We start from the raw sequence: 22,230 nt of genomic DNA, 5'->3' as shown, positions 1-22,230 counted from the left end.
CATGATTTACTATCTTGAAGAAACTTTTATCTGTGGCTCAGTAGCTAGCCCTCATCAAGCCAGAGATGATGAGAGTGTTTATGAGGAATGGATTTGCCAGTTCAATTATTATTTTAAGGGAATGGCCAACAGGAAAATTATACCATTATAGTTTTTAGAAACTAAACTCCAGTTGTGTCTGTGTGGACAGCTGGATTGTTTTTAGAGCAGTTTATTCTGTTTCTTTTATATCTTCTCAATAACTCATCTCAAGTAGTTTTGATCTCTGATGTGTTAAAAAAGAAAGAAAGAGTAAAGAAGGAGAAGAAAGAAAGTCATCTGTCCTGCTACTCAGTAGTGAATTTAGAAGGGAAATGCCCGATGGTGGATGAGTTGCCAGACTCCACTGAATATAGGCTGTCTTTTTAATATACTTTAAATTGACCTTTCCTTATAATTTTCTCTCAAGATCACAAAGAAGATGGTGGGTATTGCTAGTAGGTTTCCTCAAGATCTACATGAGGAGCGAGAGGGGATAGTTTCCCTACTTATCTAACAAGAGCATGGTGTGTGCCTTTCAATGTGTGGCACAGCCAATGAGCCATCCCTGTTTCTGAGAACCCCCATTCCTCACCAAGTCCCCATCTTCCCTAGTGCAGCAGCTTGCCAAAGGGGGCAGGACAGTAGATACTGCCCCTTCTAGGCACAGGTGATAGCAGAGTCGTTTGTGGAGGATTTAGAAACAATAATAAGTGGACTAAAATTCAGTGTGCTATTATTCACAATGATATGGTGTTCATAAACAATACTAGAGTTAAATTGTCTTACCCATAGGCTGGACTACTCTCACTGCCTTCCCAGGCTGCCTTTACTCATTATCATTCTGCTGGTAAATTTATATAAAAGACCAGGTAATTAGGATTTTACATTAAGTGCATATAGCAGACTTCCCCACAGCATGTATAGTATTGTCCTTTTTTAATTAAAGAGAACACATGCGTGCATGAGCATGTGTGCACACATATACATACCTACATATACACATGTATACACATTCATGAAGAAAAAGTCTGGAAAGCATGTTTATACCAGACTGTTGAAAGCAATTGTCTCTCATAGCAGGATTATAGGTAAAAATTCACTTTTTTCTAAGCATTTTTGAAAAAAAAATTTTTTTTATAATTTATTTTTCATTATTGAAAAAAAAAAAAAAAGAAACCACCCACTATTTTTGATGGTGTCTCTTCTGATCCGCATTTTTTTAACTTATGCTCCCTCCTCTGGAAGCTGCTTACCAACTATTGTATATGTAGCCACACCTTCTATTGGGACATGTGGGTGCCCAAGTCAGGTGTTCAAGGCCTGCCTTTTCTGCTCCAAGCTGGGTAACCTTAGGCAAGCTCCTTAATCTCCAAATTCTCATTTTAAAATGGAAGTGATGCCTGTTACCTTGTGAGGATTAGAAATACAGTAATGTCTGTCAGCAGTTAGCATAGGACCTGGCCAGAGTAGGCACTCAGTAAGTAGCAGCTGTTGTTACTTTTCTGGGCACGTCAGTGTGGCTGCTTGTCCCTCTCCTTTGTCCAGTCCCTTCGGCCTCCATGTCCTTGGTTATTGAAAGAGCTCCTGATGGTCTTTAGAGTATGGACTGATTCATCTTCATTGAGCATATTTCTGATCTTGTGATTCCTGAAACCCATCAGCCAAGCTTGAGCAAGTCAGTCAGTTGGTTACCCCTTTACCTTCACTGCACCCCTTCATTTTCCCCCGTGCCAGGATAATTCCAACTACTAGTCGTTCATTGTGCTGATCTGAAACACGGGTCAAACAACTTTGCATTTCCCTGCAGCTGTTGTGAAGGCCAGGTGAAGTAATGGTTATGCAGGTGTATTATACACCCAGATTGCTATTGGTGGTGCTGTGTATTAATTTTCTAGGGCTGATATAATAAATTGCCACAAACTGGGTGGCTTAAAATGACAGAAATTTATTCTTTGGCAGTTCTGGAGGGCAGAAGTCTGAAATCAAGGTGTCAGCAGGACTGTGCTCCCTCTGGAGGCTTTAGGGGAGCATTTGTTTCTTGATTCTTTCAGCCTCTGGTAGCTCCAGGTGTTCCTTGGCTAGTGGTCATACTCCCTCCAGTCTCTTTGGGCATCTTTATATTGCTTTCTCCTCTGTGTGTCTGTGTCTTTCCTTCTTCTCTCTGTTCTAAATCTCCCTCTGTCTTTTCTCTTATAAGGACACTGACACTTCTCATTGGATTTAGGGCCCAGCCAGGTAATCCAGGATGATCTCATCTCAAGATCCTTAACTTAATTACATCTGCAAGGATACTTTTCCCATATGGTGTAATATTTGCAGGTTCCAAGGAGATAATACCTTTTCTTGGGGTTCGGGGCTAACCTACCATATGCCATTTCTGAACTTTATTCTTTCACTCTTTAAACAAATCTTTATTGGATGCCTACTGTTTGCTGTGCACTTACTATGTGTTAGAATATAGCTGTGACCATGACTGATGCTTCACTTACCTTAGGAACCATATGGACCCGGTAAAAGATGTAGAGACTGGGAAATTAATAATTTGACCAGACCTGATGGCTACCTTCTTGGGTGCTCTTCCCAAGGTAATTAAGCTCCTGGAGTCTCAGTTTATTGGTCTACATAATGGGGACAAAGGTGGTAGCCCAGCCTAATTCATAAGAAAATTATTAAGATCAAAGAAGACCATAGGTGTGGAATTGTCTTGACTTGGCTATTTTATTGCTATGGCTTTGCTCATGCTATTCCTCTGAGCCCCAAAATTTGGCATCTGGATTTTGGGTCCTAGATTCAAATTCTTTCTGTGTTATCATAAGATTCTGGGACTCTGGGCAAATGACTTAACCTCTCTGAGCCTCACTTTCCTAAGCTACAAAATGGGGGTAATAATAGTGCCATACTGAGTTCTTGTTCCCATAAAATGAGCTTATACATTGGCAGTTTAAAGATAAGTATGTAAAAATTCTTATTCTTAGGCAATTTAGAAAGTGTAGATTTATAAAAATATGTACTGTTTTGTAAACAACTCTTTTCATTTAATTTATTGTGAACATTTTCCTGTATTAATAAATTTTCTTCCCCAATATCATTAATATAGGCTGCCAACTGGGGCGCCTGGGTGGCTCAGTGGTTAAAGCCTCTGCCTTCAGCTCAGGTCATGATCCCAGGCTCCTGGGATCGAGCCCCGCATTGGGTTCTCTGCTCAGCAGGGAGCCTGCTTCCTCCTCTCTCTCTGCTTGCCTCTCTGCCTACTTGTGATCTCTGTCTGTCAAATAAATAAAAATAAAATCTTTAAAATATATATATATGCTGCCAACTGTCATATACCAGTTTTGTAAATTACATACCTAGTTTTGTAAATTAATTAAATAATTATACACCGAGGTAGCTAAAAATGGGGTTCTACAAACAGCTCAAATGATATCCTTGCCGCTTGGGCCCCTTCTTTTGGGAGGTAGCTACTGACATTGGCTGTACTGCTTAGTGGGAGGGAGACCTTATAGGAAACTATCTGACACCCAATGTCAAATGAGTGTGTTTCCTGGAGTCTAGGTTTGGGGTCTGCCTGTATCCCAGTTTCTAAAGCTCTCCAATTCCCTCATTGAGCCATTGCTGAGGCCAGTAGGTCACCTTCTTCAGGCTCAGCATCATCCCAAGTTAAGACCTCATAGTCCCTTTCATTGAAGGGAAGTCATCTGATTCAAGTAACACACTATCAAGTCCACCTTGAAGTGGTTCCCTCTCCTGTCTGAAGCCTGAGCACCATATAGCAGAAAAGCATGGTGTATGCATTTAGGGAGGCCTGGATTCAAATTATCTCAGCTGCTCACCAGCCCCATGACTTGAGTAATGGTTCATGAATTCTCTGATCCTCAGTTTCCTTAGTTGTTAGATGGAAATAATAATGCACCCCTCATAGCATTGATATAAGGGTTAAATGTTGCCTTAAATCTTCCTAGAACTACACTGAGTAGAAACAATGGATAGATTATAAATGAGATTATGTATATCTCTCATGGAGTAATTTTGCTTATTTATTTATGCATATTATATCTTACCACATACCAGGTCCTGTTACAAATATTAACCTTTTTAAAAAATTATTTTGTTAGTCACCATACAGTACATCATTAGTTTTTTTTTTTTTTTTTTTTTTTTAAATTTTTCAGTACATCATTAGTTTTTGACAAGTGTTCTGTGATTCACTGTTTGCCTATAACACCCAGTGCTCCATGCAATCCATGCCTTTCTTAATACCCATCATAGGGTTCTCCCATCCTCTCCACACCCCTCCCTTCTAAAACCCCTAAATTATTTCCCAGTGTCCATAGTCTCTCCTTGGTTTGTCTCCATGTTTTGTCTCCCCTTCCAATCACCCCTCACCTTTCATTTTTCCTTTCCTTCTCCTAATGTTCTCCATGCTATTTCTTATGTTCTACAAGTAAGTGAAACCATATGATAATTGCCTTTCTCTGCTTGACTTATTTCACTTAGCATAATCTCCAGTCCTATCCATGTTTATACAATTGGTGCCTTATTTATCCTTTTTGATAGCTGAGTAATATTCCATTGTGTATATGAACCACATCTTCTTTATCCATTCATCTGTTGAAGGACATCTCGGCTCTTTCCACAATTTGGTTATTGTGGATATTGCTGCTATGAACATTGGGGGTGCATATGGCACTTCTTTTCACTACATCTCTATCTTGGGAGTAAATACCCAGTAGTGCAATTACTGAGTCATAGGGTAGTTCTATTTTTAATTTTTTTGAAGAACCTCCATACTGCTTTCCAAAGTGGCTACACCATCTTGCATTCCCACCAATAGTATAAGAGGTTTCTCCACAACCTCTCAATACTTTCTCTTTCTTGGCTTGTCAATTTTTGCCATTCTAACTGGTGTAAGGTGGTATCTCAGTTGGTTTTGATTTGAATTTCCCTGGTGGCTAATAATGATGAACATTTTTTCATGTGTCTGTTAGCCATTTGTATGTCTTCTTTTGAGAAGTGCTGTTCATGTCTTCTACCCATTGTTGGACTTGATTTTGTTTTTTGGGTGTTGAGTTTGAGAAGTTCTTTATAGATCTTAACCTCATTTTAAACATAGTTGGAATTTAAATAAGTCAACTAGATTTAGCAAACAGTGGTGAGTGTCAACAGTGGGCACATGCTATGAAGTTGTGTTAGGGGTTGGGATGCCACACTCTACCCCACCCTCCATGACTCTCTGTGGAAGACATACACATATACATGCATGAAGACTTTTGGAAAGATCTGGATACTAATGGCTAAGAGCACAGGCTATGGATTGGATCAGAATTGTATTCTCTTAGGCCACTTGGTTCCTTAGTTTCCTGACCTATATGATGGAAACACTTGTGAGGATTGAAGGATGTAGAACCTGTACAGGTTTAGAGACTACACTAAAATGTTGGCTGTCATGGTCAGTGTTCTAATGGAAATTAAAGCAAAGTGCAGGATGAGAGGGAAGAATCAGTAGGTGTGTGTGTGTGTGTGTGTGTGTGTGTGTGTGTGTGTGTGTGTGAGCCTTTTGCAGTAGATGAGATTTGAACTGGGCTTCTGAGAGACTGCAATGAATAAGGGAATGTAATAGTAAGGACAGTCTGGGGACTGTGTTGTTTGGGGAGTGTGGATGGATGAGCGTGACCTATAGTGGGGGATGAGATTGGGGGCGTGAGGTGAAACTTTTTTCTAGGAAATGCTTTTTGTCTTAGGTGGGAGACCATTGCCAACTTAAATTTTATCTGTCTATCCATCATCCCTTCCTCATCTGAGCACTGAGGCTATTCATTTCACCTTACTGGGCCTTAGTTCCCTTATCTGTAAAATGAGAAGAATTATAGGATCTTGGGAGCTGTGGGAGACGGTTGGGTGAGAGAGACCTTGAAGAGGGTCTAAACTGGGTCAGGTACAGAGAAAGCACTTTGCAGTGGATGTTAGGTTCTCTTGTTTTAGCCATGTGCCGAAGGGTGTCCTCACTGCTGAGGGGCTAGAGAGTGACTCAGAGCTTGCCCACAGACAGTTCATAGTATAGTTCCTGGCTTGGCATCCTATCCCTCTTTGCTCCTAGACTGGGACCTGGGTGGGTATTTTTGTTTGTTTGTTTTGTTTTGTTTTTTGTTTTTTTTTCCCCTTCCCCTGGACCTCCTGAGGACTAGATCTTATCCCAGGGCTTCCCCCTGCTGCTAGCTTGACCAACCAGGTCTCTGCCAAGACCTCCCATTGACCAGTTCTGCCTGTGTCTGAACTCCACACGAGACCCATCACTGCCCTTCTGCCTAGACTGCCTCTCACCTATTACAGTTTTACAAAGGGACAATCTGCTATCCTGAGAGCATTCTCTTTTTGTGACCATTCCTGCCTCCCTCCAGAGTACATGACCCTTTTCCATGTCCCTGCTCTTCTGCAGTGGCTTGTCTTAAATGCCCTCCAAATTCCAGATACGAGGGTACAAGCTCTTCACTTGAGTAACACTATTAAATAAATGTTAAATAACCAGCATTTATTGAACTACATCCCAGGTACTATTTAGGAACCATTGCATACTGGCTTTATATCTGTTAACCATTTCATGTCCTTATAACAATTGGGGTCCCCATTTACAGATGAGACTATGAGGCACAGAGAGATCTAGCGCCTTGTCCAGTGTTTCCCAGCTGGCTGCTGGTAAAGCCAAAAGTAATTTGCAAATCAGATTACACTTAAATGTGTACAGGAGGAGGAGATCACTGTTCCCATAAATGTGAAAATAATTTTAAAATCTTATTTTTCATTTTTTAGATACAATCTATAGGGATCTCTTTCTGGTGGCATTAATGGTTTTATTACTCAGCCTCACATTCAAAAGGGAATTTTCTGGCTAAAGTGTCTGATTCCTGGTAAAGATGAGCCATTTTGAGCTGCAAAATGCACTGGTGCCACCTCTCTTAGTCCTTTGGCTTTTGCTTATTTTCACTTTTGTCAGTCCTTTTGCTTCAGTTTCCCACTAATTTTAGTAAAATAATAAGGGCAAATGCAACAAGAACATTCCAGAGTTTCATAGACTCTGCTGTAAGGATTAGATGGTAAGGATTTTGAGCAAGTTTAGGACTGGCTTGCAAATAGCACCAACAGGTTTTTTTTTTTTACCATCTGGAACCTTAAAATTACAGTTCACTGTATGGATGATGGTTTTAAAAGGCCCCATGGATGTGGCTGTGGTTCCCAAAAGCCAGATGTTTGCAAGGACTACCTATGTATAGTGCACTTCTCTGGGAGATTGGTCCCAGGCTCAGCATGTGAGACCCCTTCCTTGTCCCACAGCTTTATGGTCACACCATTTTTAATTCACAAGCATCTTCATTTGATGCAGAAAAGTATCAGCTTGCAGGTGCCTGGGTGGCTTGGGTGGTTAAGTGACTGCCTTCAGCTCATGTCATGATCCCAGACTCCTGGGATCAAGTCCCGCATTGGGCTCCCAGCTCTGCAGGGAGTCTGCATCTCCTCCTGACCTTCTCTCCTCTCATGCTCTCTTTCACTCTCTCTCTCTCTGTCAAATAAATAAATAAAATCTTAAAAAAAAAAAAAAGTTGTCAGCTTGCTGCTGCCAAAATGGGTGACACAATTTTTGTCTGCTTAATAATATGTGTAAGGATGGATCTACTGTTGCTATTGTAGAGGCTGTGTGTGGAATGGCCAGTTCTCTGCACCACATTTTAGAAAAGAAATTAGAACCTGGAAACTTTTCAGAGAAGAGCCACCAAGGTGGTTCTTATTTTGGCTCTTATGTTCTATCAAGAATGGTTGAAGGACCTGGACATATTTCAGGTAGAAAGAAAAGTCCATGGGAGAGAGGATTCTGATACTTGGAGTACCATCTTATGACAAAGAGGTGAATTTGTTGAGTGGAGGCTGCACGTCAAGAGTTTGACTGAACTTTTGGAGAATGACAGCTAAGGATCCAAATCTCAGCTTTGCTTCTCAGTGGTTTGGTCTTGGGCTGCTCCGTTATCCACTCTCAGACTTAGGTCTCCTGATAAGTGGAGATTAGTCCTTGCCTCCCAAGTGTGGGGGATTAGATGAGATATTTCATATCAGGTACTTAGCATAATGCTTGCAACATGGCAAAGCCTCAGTGAATGGTCAGCATAGGTGTTATCAAATTCTGTGTAATGCAGAGCAGACCTAGTAGAGGAGTTAGAGGGAGCAGATTTTGATATAACTTCTGGAAGGAGAGAACTTCCCAACTATCAGAATTGCTTCTTGGAGGTTGACTGCCCAGATCTGAGATTGTTCACACTTCAGCTCAGTGACCTACATCACGGAAAGGAAGGAATTCACCCTGTGAGTGAGAAGCTGCAGCAACTAGTCCTTTGGGCTTTCCATTTTTATGGAAAGCCTTTGGTATTTTACACTCTAAGATTTTACTACAGATGGGTGCTTGAAATGAAAATCTGCAGCAAAAGAAAGACCATGGCCCTTTTTTTTTTTTTTTTTTTTTTTGGTGAAAATGTCACCATGACTACTGCAGTGTGTTCCTTCATGGTCTAAAGTGTGGTGCATATCTTCAGCCAGGGAAGTTGTCTGCGTAGGAGCCACCCTCCGCTTCTGGGATGTGTAGCCATCTGGACTGTGGGGGTGTGCAGGGAACACACTGTTGATTCATATGCCATCCCCTGCTGGCATCTCTAAAATGGGCCCTCTGGCTGGAGGTGTGAAGCAGCCAAGCCCTCCCTCTCCCACACCTTCTCCAAGTACTCGAGAGAGAAAGGGACATGAGGAAAAATGTGTAAAGATCCAGGAATGCCCCTGTGGGTAACTGGGCAGGTGTACCCATCTTCCAGTGGCTGTGGGTGCTGCTGCTAACAACTCACATTTGTGATCTTTATTGGGAGGTGTGCTTTTGAGTGACTGGGGTTGCCAAACTTCTTGCCCAGAAGTGCCAGGCAACCCACAGGTAGTGACTGACTAGAACAGGAATATAGGGAGCTGACCCCTGTGCCTCTAGTGGGACAGATTCTGCGGCAAGTTTAGCCCCTAGAGCTCCCTGCAGGCTCAGGCTAAATTTTCTATGCAACAACATCCTTGCTTAACTTCTTCTCTTCTTTATATGATTTGTTTTCTTCTCGTATGGGTTCTCCTGTGAGCCTTCCATTAATAAATTACTTGCATAAACGTCCTCGTCTCCGGCTTGGCCTCACAGGAATATGACCAAAGACATAGAAGTAGCACCTGATACCATGCCTTGTAAGAAACAGTGGAGTGAATAGGATTCTTTAGTAAGAAAGACTTTGAACCATGAAGCTGTCATCATGTGAGAACATGATTTGTTCTTTTGTCCTTGAATGAATAGAATGAAGATCTGTATATAGTAGCTTCAGGGGCATGTGTGTCACCTCAGTGCAGGAAGAGCTGTGTAATAGGGGAGTCCAAAGGTTAGTGAAAGATTAACCACCTTATATTAGTTTTCTATTGCTGTCATAACAAATGATTGCACATTTAACAGCTTAAAACAACACAAATTTATGAGTTCACAGATCAGCAGTCCTGGTACAGCATGGCTTAATTGGATTCTTTGTTTTGAGGCCCCTGAGGCCAAAACCAAGCTGTTGTTAGGTCTCTGCTCCTTTCCAGAGGCTCTTGAGATCAGTCTGCTTCCAAGTTCACTCAGGTTGTTGACCAAATTTAGTTCCTTGTATTTGTAGGATTAAAGTCCCCATTTCTGTGTTGACTATCATTAGAGGACCATCCTTATTCCCGAGAGGCCTCCTCTGGTGCTTGCACATGACCTTTGTGTCTCAGAACCAGCAACGGCACATTGATACCTTCTCATCCTTAGGATCTCTGACTTCCCCATCTGTTGCATCTTTCTTCTGCCTCTAGTCACAGGAGCTTTTGAACTTTGAAGGGGCTCAAATGATTAAGTTGTACCCACCCAAATTATCCAGGATAATTTTTAACATATATAACTGTTTTAACATATTTAACCCTAATTAAATCTGCAAATTCGCTTTGCCATGCAATATAACATATTCATAGGAAATAGGAGTGGATATCTTTGGTAGAGGGCATTATTCTGCTGGCTACAGTCTACCACCTGGCCCCCACAGATGCATAGCTCTCCGAAATAAAAAAAAAAAATTCATTCTCCCTGTTCCACGGTCTCCAAAATTCTTATCCCATGACAGCATCAACTCAAAGCCCCAAACTCATCTAAATCTCATCATTTCAAAAATCTCATCATCTAAATCATTTAAATTATGTATGGATGAGGCTCTGGGTGTAATCTATTAAGTACAACTCCTGAGCACAATTTCTTGTTATCAATGGGCTTGTGACACTGAAGAAATAATTTATCTGCTCCCAATAGACAATGATGGGGCAGGCAAGTATAAGAGTTACAGTCACTCCAGTTCAGATGGGAGAAATGGAAGGTAAAATGGAGTCAGTAGCCTAATGCAGTTTCAAAATCCAGCTGGCCAAACTGCACTAGATATTGAGGCCTGGGAATAATCTATGGTTCTTGGCTCCACACTAAAAGATTATAGTGTCCAATTTTCTCAGGTGCTCTTCCATCCAAGTACTAACCAGGCCCAAACTTGCTTAGCTTCCAAGAGCAGAAAAGATCAGGTGTGGAGGCTGGGCTGAATGACCAGGATGCTGCTGATAGCACCTAACACTGTGCCATATACATAGTGGACAGCATAATGACTGCTTATAGCGAAAGACTTGGGACCACCCACGTGTACTCTTCCATGAAGTTTTCCACACCTCATCCTTCCCTCCTCAGGAAGTAGATGATTGCCTCTCATTCTCCCCCACAACATATTGTTCAGAACTGGTGGGGTCCTAACAGGGAACTAAGAAACAAACCAGAAGTCAGATTTACTTACCTGTTAAAATCTTAGATGTTTGTAGAGCATGAAGGGGCCACAAATAACAAAATAGACCAAGTGTTATGTTAGTGATTAAGGATGTGAGTTTAGGTATCAGACACCGTTGTGACACTCTCAAGTCTTACTACACTGTAATCTTCGACATGTTACTTACCCCTCTGAGTCTGACTGCTTGCTGATTTCCCATGGGGGTGGTAACTCCTACCTGTAGGGATGCTGTAGAGATCCAGTCAGGGGCTAGACGGGAAGCATGGGGCTTGGCATATGGTAAGCACTTTGTAAGTGGTGGCTGCTGTTATTAACTGCAGTCTTGTATCCTAGTTATATTCTGCTCTTCCACCAGAAAAATCAAGTTCCTTGAGACCTGGCATGGTATTTCATTTATCTTTGTTATTGCTGCATTGTCTAGCATTATTAGGCACTTAGTAATTGTTGAATTAAATAACTAAACTCTGTTGTTACTCCTAGGCCATTGTTATTGCCACTGGCCAAATATTTGGAACCCGGCATCTTATTCTATTACTTTCTATGGTTCCCAGGATCATATCATCCAAAAGACCAAGATAAATCTGCCGAACAATCTTTAATGCAAATTTAGGAAAAAGGAAAAGGAGTAGGTTATGGATTAAAACAAACTAAGGGAAATGTGTGTATGTGTTCCCAAATGTCTGTTTTTTGGTGAAGACTAAAAAAATAATTTAATGCTGTTTATATTTATGTATTTCCATAGAAACTGTTTTCCCACATCTCTAGAATTTGAAGGCTTCTGTATAAGACCAGGATTTTTTTTTAAATTTTAAATTTTTAATTTTTTATAAACATATAATATATTTTTATCCCCAGGGGTACAGGTCTGTGAATTACCAGGTTTACTAAGACCAGGATTTTAATGAGGGCCTACGTGGCCTTATACACTCTGTCTTCTCCCTAGCCGTTACCCTTTGGGTCTCATTTCCTTATACTGTATCCATCACTTCCTACACTCCAGCAGCACTGGGAAACTAACTGTCCCTGGAGTCCTGTGAGCATAGTACCACCTCCATTGAGAATACCTGCACTAGAATGTAAGCTTCACAAAAACAGGGATTCTGTGTGTGTTTTCCCTGTAATATAGTGGGCCTCCAGCAAGTATTTTTTTTTTTTTTAAAGATTTTATTTATTTATTTGACAGAGATCACAAGTAAACAGAGAGGCAGGCAGAGAGAGAGGAGGAAGCAGGCTCCATGCTGAGCAGAGAACCCGATGCGGGGCTCGATCCCAGGACCCCGACCGAGATCATGACCCGAGCCGAAGGCAGCGGCCCAACCCACTGGGCCACCCAGGCGCCCCAGTATTTTTTGAATTTTATTCAGGCAGACCTAGTGGCAATGCTTTGATGGTAGCCAGTATCAGACTGTAGAGTAGGTGGGCAGGGAATGCATTCTGCCAGGCTGCATTCTCTGATATACTTTCAGGAATACTAATAATCATTCAGGAGCAACAACAATAATAAGGATAAGTTTCAGTTATTGAGAGTGTACTGTGTGCCAGCCCAGCTAAATACTTCACATGCTTATCTCTCTTCAACTTTACTACCCTGAGGATCAGAGAAAATTCAGGAATTGCCCAAGGTCACACACCTGGTAGATATGTGAGGATAGGATCTGTTTAACTATATAGGATGAATTTTAAGACTTTCTGAGCTTTACCTTCCAAATAGTAAGGTTTCATTTTTTAACTTTTGTTCTTAATTTGTTTTATTATGTGTGGACGAAGAATGTGGCCTGTATCACTTCTGCCTTTTGGAATCTGATTAAGGTTTTTCTTGGTGGTATGGTATGGTGATCATTCTGTTTAAATATTCCATGGAGTCTTGAAATGGGGGTGTAATCTAAAGTTCACTGTAATTGTCTATTAATTTAGTCTTACTTATATCATTTAAATCTTTTAGGTCACTCTTTAATGTTTGATCTGTCAAAGATTGAGAAGGATATTAATATTTGAAAGTAATCATTTTTTTCCCTCTATTTCTGTACGCTTAACCATGTTTGCCGTTTAAGTTTTAATATCTAATACGGTTATCAGTACCAGAGAACTGCTGTTGAGAGAAGTCTCTTGAAATTTCCAAGTCCTCAAAAAAGGAGTGAGAAATGGAAGATAGGATCAAAGGAGAAATAGGAGGTGACTACAATGAAAGAAGCCAATGGAGAGCTAGGTGTCAGCTTCAAATATCAAATCAAAGCTACATGGTGAAACAAGGGCAGTTTAGCACAGTGGTCAGGAGCAGAGGCCCTGGGACCAGACTACCTAGTAGTGCAATTCAGTAGATTGTGCAAGTCACTAACTTCTCTATGCTTCCATGTCCTTGAATGAAAAATGATGATAATAATAGTATCTACCTAAAGAGGTTATTGTCGGGGTGCCTGGATAGCTCAGTGGGTTAGGCCTCTGCCTTCGGCTCAGGTCATGGTCTCAGGGTCCTGGGATTGAGCCCTGCATCAGGCTCTCTGCTCAGTGGGGAGCCTGCTCCCCCCCCGCCCCCCGCCTGCCTCTCTGCCTACTTGTAATCTCTCTCTTTATGTCAAATAAATTAATTAATTTAAAAAAGGTTATTGTGATGATTAAATAACTTAATATTTACAAAGTGCTTAGCACATGTATAAATAACTATTAGCTATTGCCATCCTTCACACAAAAATCCTTTTTGGTCTAAAGGTATTATAGAACTTACAGTGTCATTTGGCCTGTTTCATTCTATTAGGCAATATTGAGCACATATTCTTGGCAGGCAGTGTGTTAGTTACTGGGAATACAATGGCCGTATGGAGTCCCTGTGCTCATGGAGTATACCACCCAATGGTGAACACAGACATGAATCCATTGACTTCATAAGTTAGTGAAAAATTGCAGCCATTTTCAGTGATATGAAGGAAAGTTACACAATGCTATGAGAATATATATGGTGGTGCAGGATGTAGACTAGTCTGGAGTCAATTAATGGCCCTTCTATGACATATTTGTAATCTATGTCTTTGTAACAAATACCCCAAACACTAACGGCTTAAAACAATGAACACTTATTATCACACAAATTCTGTATGTCAGGAATGTGTGAGTCACTTAGCTGGATGGTTCTGGTCCAGAGTTCCTCATGAGGTTGCCATCAAGCTGTTGGGCAGGGCTGCAGGAATCTGGAGACCTCGCAGAGGCTGGATGACCCACTTCTGCTATGGCTGACTCACATGGTTTTTGGCAGAAGGCCTGTTTCATGCCACATGGGCCTCTCCATAGGGTAGCGGGAGGTATCTTCATGATGTGTCAGCTGTCTTCTTCTAGAACAGGTGACCTAAGAATGTGAGCAAGAAGGAAGCCATAATGTCATTATGACCAAGCCTCTGAAGTTGCAGATGCCATTTCTACCATATTCTGTTTGTTAGATTGAGTTACTAAGCTCAGTCAATTTTCAAGGGGAAGATATTTAGGTTTCATCCTATAAAGGGAATGTCAAAGAATTTGTGGACAGATTTGAAACAGCCATATGAAGAATTGGCATTTTTTTCTGAGATGGCTAGGATGAATATTGAAGATGTTCTGGACCAGAATTGACAAACTTTTCCTATAAAAAAGGCTCTTAGATAGTAAATATTTCTAGCTTTTTTGCAAGGCCATATGGTCTCTGTTACAACTACAAAACTCTGTCGCTGTAGCATGAAAACAACAATAGACAATATGTAAATTAGTGGATATAACAGTGTTTCAATAAAACTTTATTTACCAAAACAGGTGGTGGGCTGTTTTTGGCCTGTGGGCTGTAGTTTGCTGATCCTTGTAGGCAAAAAGGGAACAAAAATGGTAGAGGACTATTCCAAGCAGAAGAAACTGACTGCTTCAGGAAGAAGAGTTGTTACACAGTTAAGAATGAAAGGTACCTAAATCATATTTTTTTAATATACTATGTTTATTGGAACATTGTTTATAGTGAATAAAAAGAGTGGGGAAACATTTATACAGATAAATTCTAAAAACATAAGTATTGTTGAGGTAAAACCCAAAATGCAAAAGCTTTGTGTAGGGAAGACAGCTGGCATTTATGTAAATTAAAAAAGAATGTGCTCTGTTATTGAATTTATACTATTTATAAAGGCATACATATGTAATCAAAGCACAAAAGCATGCATGAGAAAATGTTAAGGTAATAGTTTCTTTCTAGAAGAATGGAGATGGTGAGGGTTGTGGGACTTAAACGAGTTATGTTTATGGCTTGCAAATTTTTTAAATTGTAAAATACATACAACATAAACTTTACCATCTTAAGCACTTTTAAGCATACGGTTCAGTAATGTTAACTATGTTCAGGTCATCATGCAAGCAATCTATAGAAATTTTTTTTTTTCTTAAAGATTTTATTTATTTGACAGAGAGCTCAAGCAGGGGGAGCTGCAGAGGGAGAGGGAGAAGCAGGTTCCCCACTGAGCAGGGAGCCCAAAGGGGGCTTGATCCCAGGACCCTGGGACCATGACCTGAGCCGAAGGCAGACACTTAACTGACTGAGCTTCCCAGGCACCCCTCTAGAAATTTCTTATCTTTCAAACCGAAACTCTGTATCCATTAAACAACAGCTCTGCATTCCTTACATTTAGTCTCTGGCAATCAATTCTATTTTCGGTTTCTCTGAGTTTGGCTATGCTAGATAAATCATATAAGTAAGAACTTTCAGTATTTGTCTTTTTGTGACTGCTGTATTTTGTTAAACATAATGCCCTCAGGGTTCATTCATATTGCAGCTCATGTTAGAATTTTGTCCTTTTTGAAGGCTGGGTAATATTCCACAATAATTATATACTACATTTTATTTATCCATCCGTTGATGGACATTTCAGTTGTTTCCACACTTTGGCTATTGCGATAATGTTTCTATAAATATGGGTGTACAAATCTAGATCACAGTTTTGATGAAATAAATGATCAGTTAAATAGTATCCTGTGGAAATATAGTAGCCTGAGGCTCTTTCCTCCTTCCATTCTCCCACAGCACATTCCAATCAAACTTCACTCATATACTCCACCAGGACTGCTCTAGTCAATGTTACTAATGGCCTGCCATGCTCCTAAGTGCTGTGGTCCGTCCTCTGGTTTCACCCTATTAACTTCTCAGCAGCAGTTGATAAGGTGGTCATTCCTGTATCCTGGACTCATTTTTTTTTTTTTTTTCATTTGATTTCTGGGATACTGCACTCTTAGTTCTCTTTCTACTTCACAGGTTATTCCTTCTCAGTTTCTTTTATTGCTTCCTCCTTACTTCTCAGACCCCTTAATGTTAGGTCATCCCTGGGCTCAGTCCTCTTTGGTCTCCTTTTCTTTGTGTGCAATCCCAGTTGATCTCATCTGGGCTTATCACTTTAGCTAAAAGCTATTTATTGGCTGATCCTAAATTTTTTATTTGTAGCTATTAATTCTCCCCTCAAATCCAATTCTTCTATCCACCTGCCCACTCAGCAACTCCACTTGAATGTCTTACAGCATCGAAAACTTAACATATGCAAAACCAAACATTTGCTTCCCATAACTCTCACTTATCCTTCCCCATCTTCCCGATCTTGGTTTTCCACCTGCATTCCTTCTGTTGTCTAGGCCAAATACCATGAAGCCATCTTTTACTTCTCTTTTTCTATTGTCTCCAGGCACTCTGTCAGGAAAGTCAGGTCAACCTCACCTTCAAAACATATCCAAACTCAGTTCCTGCTCATCACCTTCACTCTGTCACCCTGGTCCCAGACTCTATCATCCCTTGTTGGGGTTATTCCAGTTGCTTATTACTAGTCTCTGTAGTTCTGCCCTTACCTCCTTCCTCAACCCAAATCATACTGCAGTCCAGCAGCCAGAGCAATCTTTTAAGGATGTGTGGTATATCATGGTTTCTCTTTGCTCAGAACCTTCCAGTGGCTCCCCATTTTCCTCGGAGTAAAACCATTGTCCAAACAATGACTCCAAATTTGGGCCCAGTGTGTCAGCCTGCACCCTTGTACTTCTCTGACCTGCTATTTTCCCCACCCCTTATTTAGTGCTAACCTGGTTCTTAAACATTTGCTATTCCCTCTGCTTGGAATGTCTGTACAACTGGTTCCTCCATTTCCTGCAGATTTTTGTTCAAATGTTGCCTTTGCATGAAACTTTCCCGGATCACTCTTCTTAAAGTTGCAATTGGTCCCCTTATACAATGTGTCCTGGTCCACTTTTCTGACTTATTTTCCTTTAAAACACTTAACAAACTAGTTTGGTCTCCTTTTAAAACTATTGTGTGTCTTTCTTACTGGAATTTAAAATTAAAAAACCCATAAGGGCTGGAGTATTTGTCTACTTAGTGCACTGCTGTATTTCCTATATGCTCTGCATCAAATTATTATTTGAATATTTGAATCTGCCATATCTTAAGACTGATGTGAGTTGATGTTTGAGATTCTAGTGTTACTTTCCTGTCAGTTTCTTCAACTGGTTTTGTTCCTCAAAAGTGGTAATTTAAAAATATGGCTTCAGATTCTTTGGCACTCTTCCCTGGAATCTGAGCAGGCTTGTAACTGCTTCAACCAACGGAGCATGGCAGAGGTTATGCTATGGGACTTCTGAGGTTAGGTAATAAAGGGCTGTACCGTCTTTGGGTTATTTGCTGGAGTGCTTGCTCTTGGAGTCTTTACACCTAAATGTGAGAGGTTGACATCGTGAGGCTGCCATGTTGTGAAGAAACCGAAGTCACATGGAGAGGCCATATACAGGTGTCACTGTATATAGGTGATATTCTAGTGAAACCCAGCTTTCAAGTCTTCTTCTGGCCAACACACCAGGTACATGAGTGAAGAAGCCTTCTTGGAAGTGGATCCACCAGTCCCAGCTGTTCTAGTCTCCGACATGCTTTAGAAACAAGCCTTGCCCAGTCTATCCTTTATAAATTCCTGATCTAGAATTCATGAACATAATCAAATGGTGGTGGTCTGACACCACTAAATTAGGGGTGGTTTGTTCCATAGCAGTAGATTACCAGAATAGTAAAGGGAAAAGGTCAGATATAATGAATTACCTTTGAATATAGAGTTACGTTTTGAGGATTATTTTGGTGTGTGTGTGTGTGTGTGTGTGTGTGTGTGTGCGTGTGTGTGCATGTATGCGTGTTTCCTACTGAAGAGATGAAGAGATGGTATGTGCAAACATTACTCTGCCAGGCTCATCCTGGAAGGTAGTGTCCCTCCACATTAACTCACTAGACTCTAGGTACTCATTAACTTCCCAGAAATGTCATTCCAGTGAACCACTTGAGATTTCATGCCTAAAATTCTGGGTTCCTGATATATTTCTGTATTGGTCACCTGGAGTTGCCGGCAGTTTTAGACCAGCCCATGGGGGTGTTCACTGGCCTTTTTTATTATATGACATTTCAGGAACCTGGGCTCCTTTTATCTTGGAGTTCTACCATCTTCTTGGGTCTTAGAGTTCTTTACTTTTAGTCAGCAGACAGGAAACAAGGAAAAATTGAGGACAGAATAAGAGATTTTTATGGAAGTTGAGTTCTCCATTTCTGACCATATCCCAGTGGCCCAGAAATAAGTCACATTGGCACCATCTTGATACAACGTCAGTAGTGGTGGTGCTTCCTAACAACACTGTACATTAAAGAAGAGGAGTACAAATCTTGGTCAGGCAACTTCTCCTGTCTGCCACAATCAGATTGAGCATTTTAAGGATCCTAAATCTCAGAAATGGATAAAGTGTTTGAGATAGAACTTTCAGACTGTCCGTGATATCTATATGTGGATTACGATCTTCACTTACCTGATACCTTAGGAATTAAGGTATTCCTCAGTAACTGTTTAGTCAGGATTGATTGAAATATAGTGTAGCGAAGGCAGGAAAATTGCAATTTTCAGGTAATTGGAGATGTTATTTTATTTTATTTTTTAAGGAGTGACACAGAGTCTAAGGGCCCAATCTGGATTTTTGGCTGGTTTACACTATAATGGAACTTGCATAATTATGGCAAAGAAAACTCTCTTTCCTTTTTTGTAAAACTATTACTACAAGTTTAGCTTTGCTATTGCATGTATGCCCTTCAAAATGTTTTTGTGCTTGGCAGAAATTATAATAGTACATGCCTTTACCCTATGGTTTTTATTTTCTATTTGTGTTACTTAGTTGCTTCTTAATTATTTGTGTTTGTTTATGGAAGCTTAACCTCTCTCCTCAAATTATTTTATGATTTTTATTCTGGAAGTGGGTTTGGCTATGGTATAAAATTACCATTAATTCAATTCTCAGCTTTTTTCATTAAGATGCTTTTGATGCCACATGGTATCAGAATTGGTGACATGAAATGTATTTCTTCTACCACCTACCATGGAGCAACTCTGACAAGTGACTTACTTTCCATTTTTTAATCTATGAAATTTTATTTGTCCAGTGAACTCCAACAATCTTGAAAGTACATTGAAGGCTACGTAGCTTTCTTTGGAGGTTGAAGTTTTTACGTGATTGACCCAATGGTGCGTTGGAACTGGATTGTACTGGTCCATGAAAGTCAAAATTGGAAACTTGTTCTAACAGCTAATGTTACAAATTAAATATACAAACTCATGATTAAAGACATTGTATTAAAACTCATAATTTGGGGCACCTGGGTGGCTCAGTGGGTTAAAGCCGCTGCCTTCAGCTCAGGTTATGATCCCAGGTCCTGGGATCAAGCCCCACATCGGGCTCTCTGCTCAGCAGGGAGCCTGCTTCCTCCACTCTCTCTGCCTGCCTCTCTGCTTACTTGTGATCTCTGTCTGTCAAATAAATAAATAAATAAAATCTTAAAAAAAAAAACAACCTCATAATTTGCTAATTTTTTGGGTTACATTTTACTATTATTAATGTTCTTGAGGTTATTACATTTATTTTTTTCAGATGATAGAAATACTATACAATGGGGTGATATGGTGCCTCTCTTCCCAACTCTGCATTCAGTGATACCACTTAAGGTAGCTTGAACTTGGCCATCGTGGGTGCTGGTTGTTAAATGTTTACCAGTAGCCCACTGATCACCACACAGGTCATATTCTTCATAGGGTAGTATTGTGCCAGGGACATTGTAGATAGTCAGGAAAGGGAAGCTGCTTTTAAGGTCCTTCCTTTAGAAAATTTCTGCCATTTCCGTGGAGCCCCAAAATGACCAATGTTGCTGGAATATTTTATTGTAGTCTAGGGCCTCCAAAAGGACGGAAGATCTCTTTCTGTCTCTCTGTTCCTCAAATGGATTCAGAAATAATTGACTCCATCTCTTCCAAGGATATATTAGGGAAAAAAAAATTTTAAGTGATGTGAGACTACTTTGAATAATTTGGAAGTACGAATTCAAATTCTTCTCAAATTGGAGGTTGGTAAGTGGTTTAGCACAGGTTTGCTGGTTTGTGCCAGTGATGACTTTGGGAAGAAAATATGCTATATTCCAGAACTGTAGGGGTGATTCTCCAGTGCTGGGCCCTAGACATGTACATAGCCTCCCATGACCAAATCTTGGGCTGCCGGCAGGTAAGAACAATGTTAATAGAATATGGGCAAACGAATATTTGTTTATGATCCTGAGAAGAATTCTCTTTTATTGTGGGACTGTGTTTTTCTGGCAATATTTGCATTGATCTGTTCTGTCTTTATGAAATGGTGATGGTAGCAGATGATAGTGGTGGGATGAGAGTTCATTTTAATATCTCTACTTGAAAAGAGCTAGAAGTCATGTTGGTTCTCTTTTTATAAAGCCCAAAGTGGTTTTTTGTTTGTGTGTTTATTTTTTTGTTTTTAATGTTTGTGGCCCGATGGAATGCGAAGGGCTAGAACTACTTCATGTTGAATTTAAATGATTTTCCTGCAAGCAAATAAGTCTTATAGTATTATTCCATAGGTGATTTGTTTCAGCAGCATGGACATACGTGAGTACTTCTGTTTATTCCTCTCATTGGCTACTTTCACAAAAACTGTTGCTAATTATTAAGAAAATCAAAGCATAAATGAACAAATCTTATCTTTTTCTCTTCAGCCAAGGAAACTTTCAAAGTCTTAATAGAACTGTTCTTTAGAGATGAGGCATGCAAAAAGTGAGCTTTTCAGCTTAAAATTGTAATTATGTTATTTGTGTTTTACTTGAAGTTGTATTTGTCATATTCCAGAGGTCTTGGGTCTACATCTGGCTTTAACCATTTTTGTCTCCTTTCTAACACTGTTGATATTAATGCCAATTTTAATTTCTTGGCATCATGAGTGCATAAACATATCACACACAGATGTGATTTTGAATAAGGACAGAAACTGTAAATTAGGAAGCAAGATATTCACAGGGTTTCATCACATCTATTCACTCCAAAAGTGACACAGTGGTACTGAAAAGGTCTTAAATTGCTCATTTCAAACCTACCTCAGTAGCAAAATGCCATGCGTGCAGTGGATTTGCAACCACGTTAGTCATTTTCTTTCCTCCGTTTCCATGCTGTGTTTGTATTGGGAACACAGAGTAATGTAATTTAGTAAATTATGATTTGATGGCTGGGCAACAGCCCCAGTGTTGAACAGTATTTGGACTATGATTACTTGCTGGCTTTGTCACAGTTGACATTAATTATTGATGGAAGTTTCAGAAATAGCGCATGTGCCAGGAGCTTTTCACCGGAACGCAGGCTCCAGGCAGGAGGGATGCTAAAGAGGGTGGGGGAAGAGTCACCTGTGGCTTGTTTATGTCTGTGCACAGCGAGCCTGCACCCAGTGGGCTGTGTGGTACCTGTGTAAAGGTCATGGTGTGACGGAAGGATGAACCGTCAGGCTTATTTCTATCGTGTTCCTCCCCAGGAATTGCACCGAAGGAGCCAACTTCAGCCGGAGCCAGCCAAGACGAAGGCTCTCCAGACTGTCATTGAAATGAAGGTAGGAGCTGTTCACATTTTTCAAAAACAGCTGTGCCTCCGGAGTTTGTTCTAACTTGTTGTTGCCTAACATAAACACTTGAAATGAACCTTGTGTTTTTCTCTAGGCACCCTGGTGGGTACTTTTCTTCTGGATCTTTTTTCCTTCTTGGGTACATTTAATTTATTGGCCCTTTAATTAGGATGTCTGTTCTGGGCAAAAGAATAAAGGGCTCAAGTATCCCTTGGCTGAAAGGAGCTGGGTTCATTTCCAGAGCATGGCCAATGCTTTCAACCCTAGGGGAGGTTTTGTGTGTGCTTTAAAAGGATATTTCTAAAGCTCGAATAATTCTTTTCTCCTTTTCATTCACATTACAATGAAAAGACACTTTTAAAAAACTAGGACTTGGCAGAGAGAA

General features: G+C 40.4%; 1 protein-coding gene across 8 annotated transcripts in view; it reads left to right on the top strand.

Moving 5' to 3' along the window:
- ERC2 (ELKS/RAB6-interacting/CAST family member 2) overlaps positions 1-22,230 on the top strand; it is a 932,553-nt gene that overhangs the window by 267,640 nt on the left and 642,683 nt on the right. For all 8 annotated transcript variants that reach the window (XM_059161221.1, XM_059161225.1, XM_059161223.1 and 5 more), the window contains one exon: positions 21,759-21,833. In XM_059161221.1, the coding sequence (XP_059017204.1) occupies positions 21,759-21,833 (75 nt within the window). The remainder of the gene's footprint in view (positions 1-21,758; positions 21,834-22,230) is intronic.

The sequence above is a fragment of the Mustela lutreola genome, chromosome 2, assembly GCF_030435805.1.
Source record: "Mustela lutreola isolate mMusLut2 chromosome 2, mMusLut2.pri, whole genome shotgun sequence".
Lineage (NCBI taxonomy): Eukaryota > Metazoa > Chordata > Mammalia > Carnivora > Mustelidae > Mustela > Mustela lutreola.
Note: the sequence above shows the minus strand (reverse complement) of the source record. Positions and strands in the feature narration are given on the sequence as shown.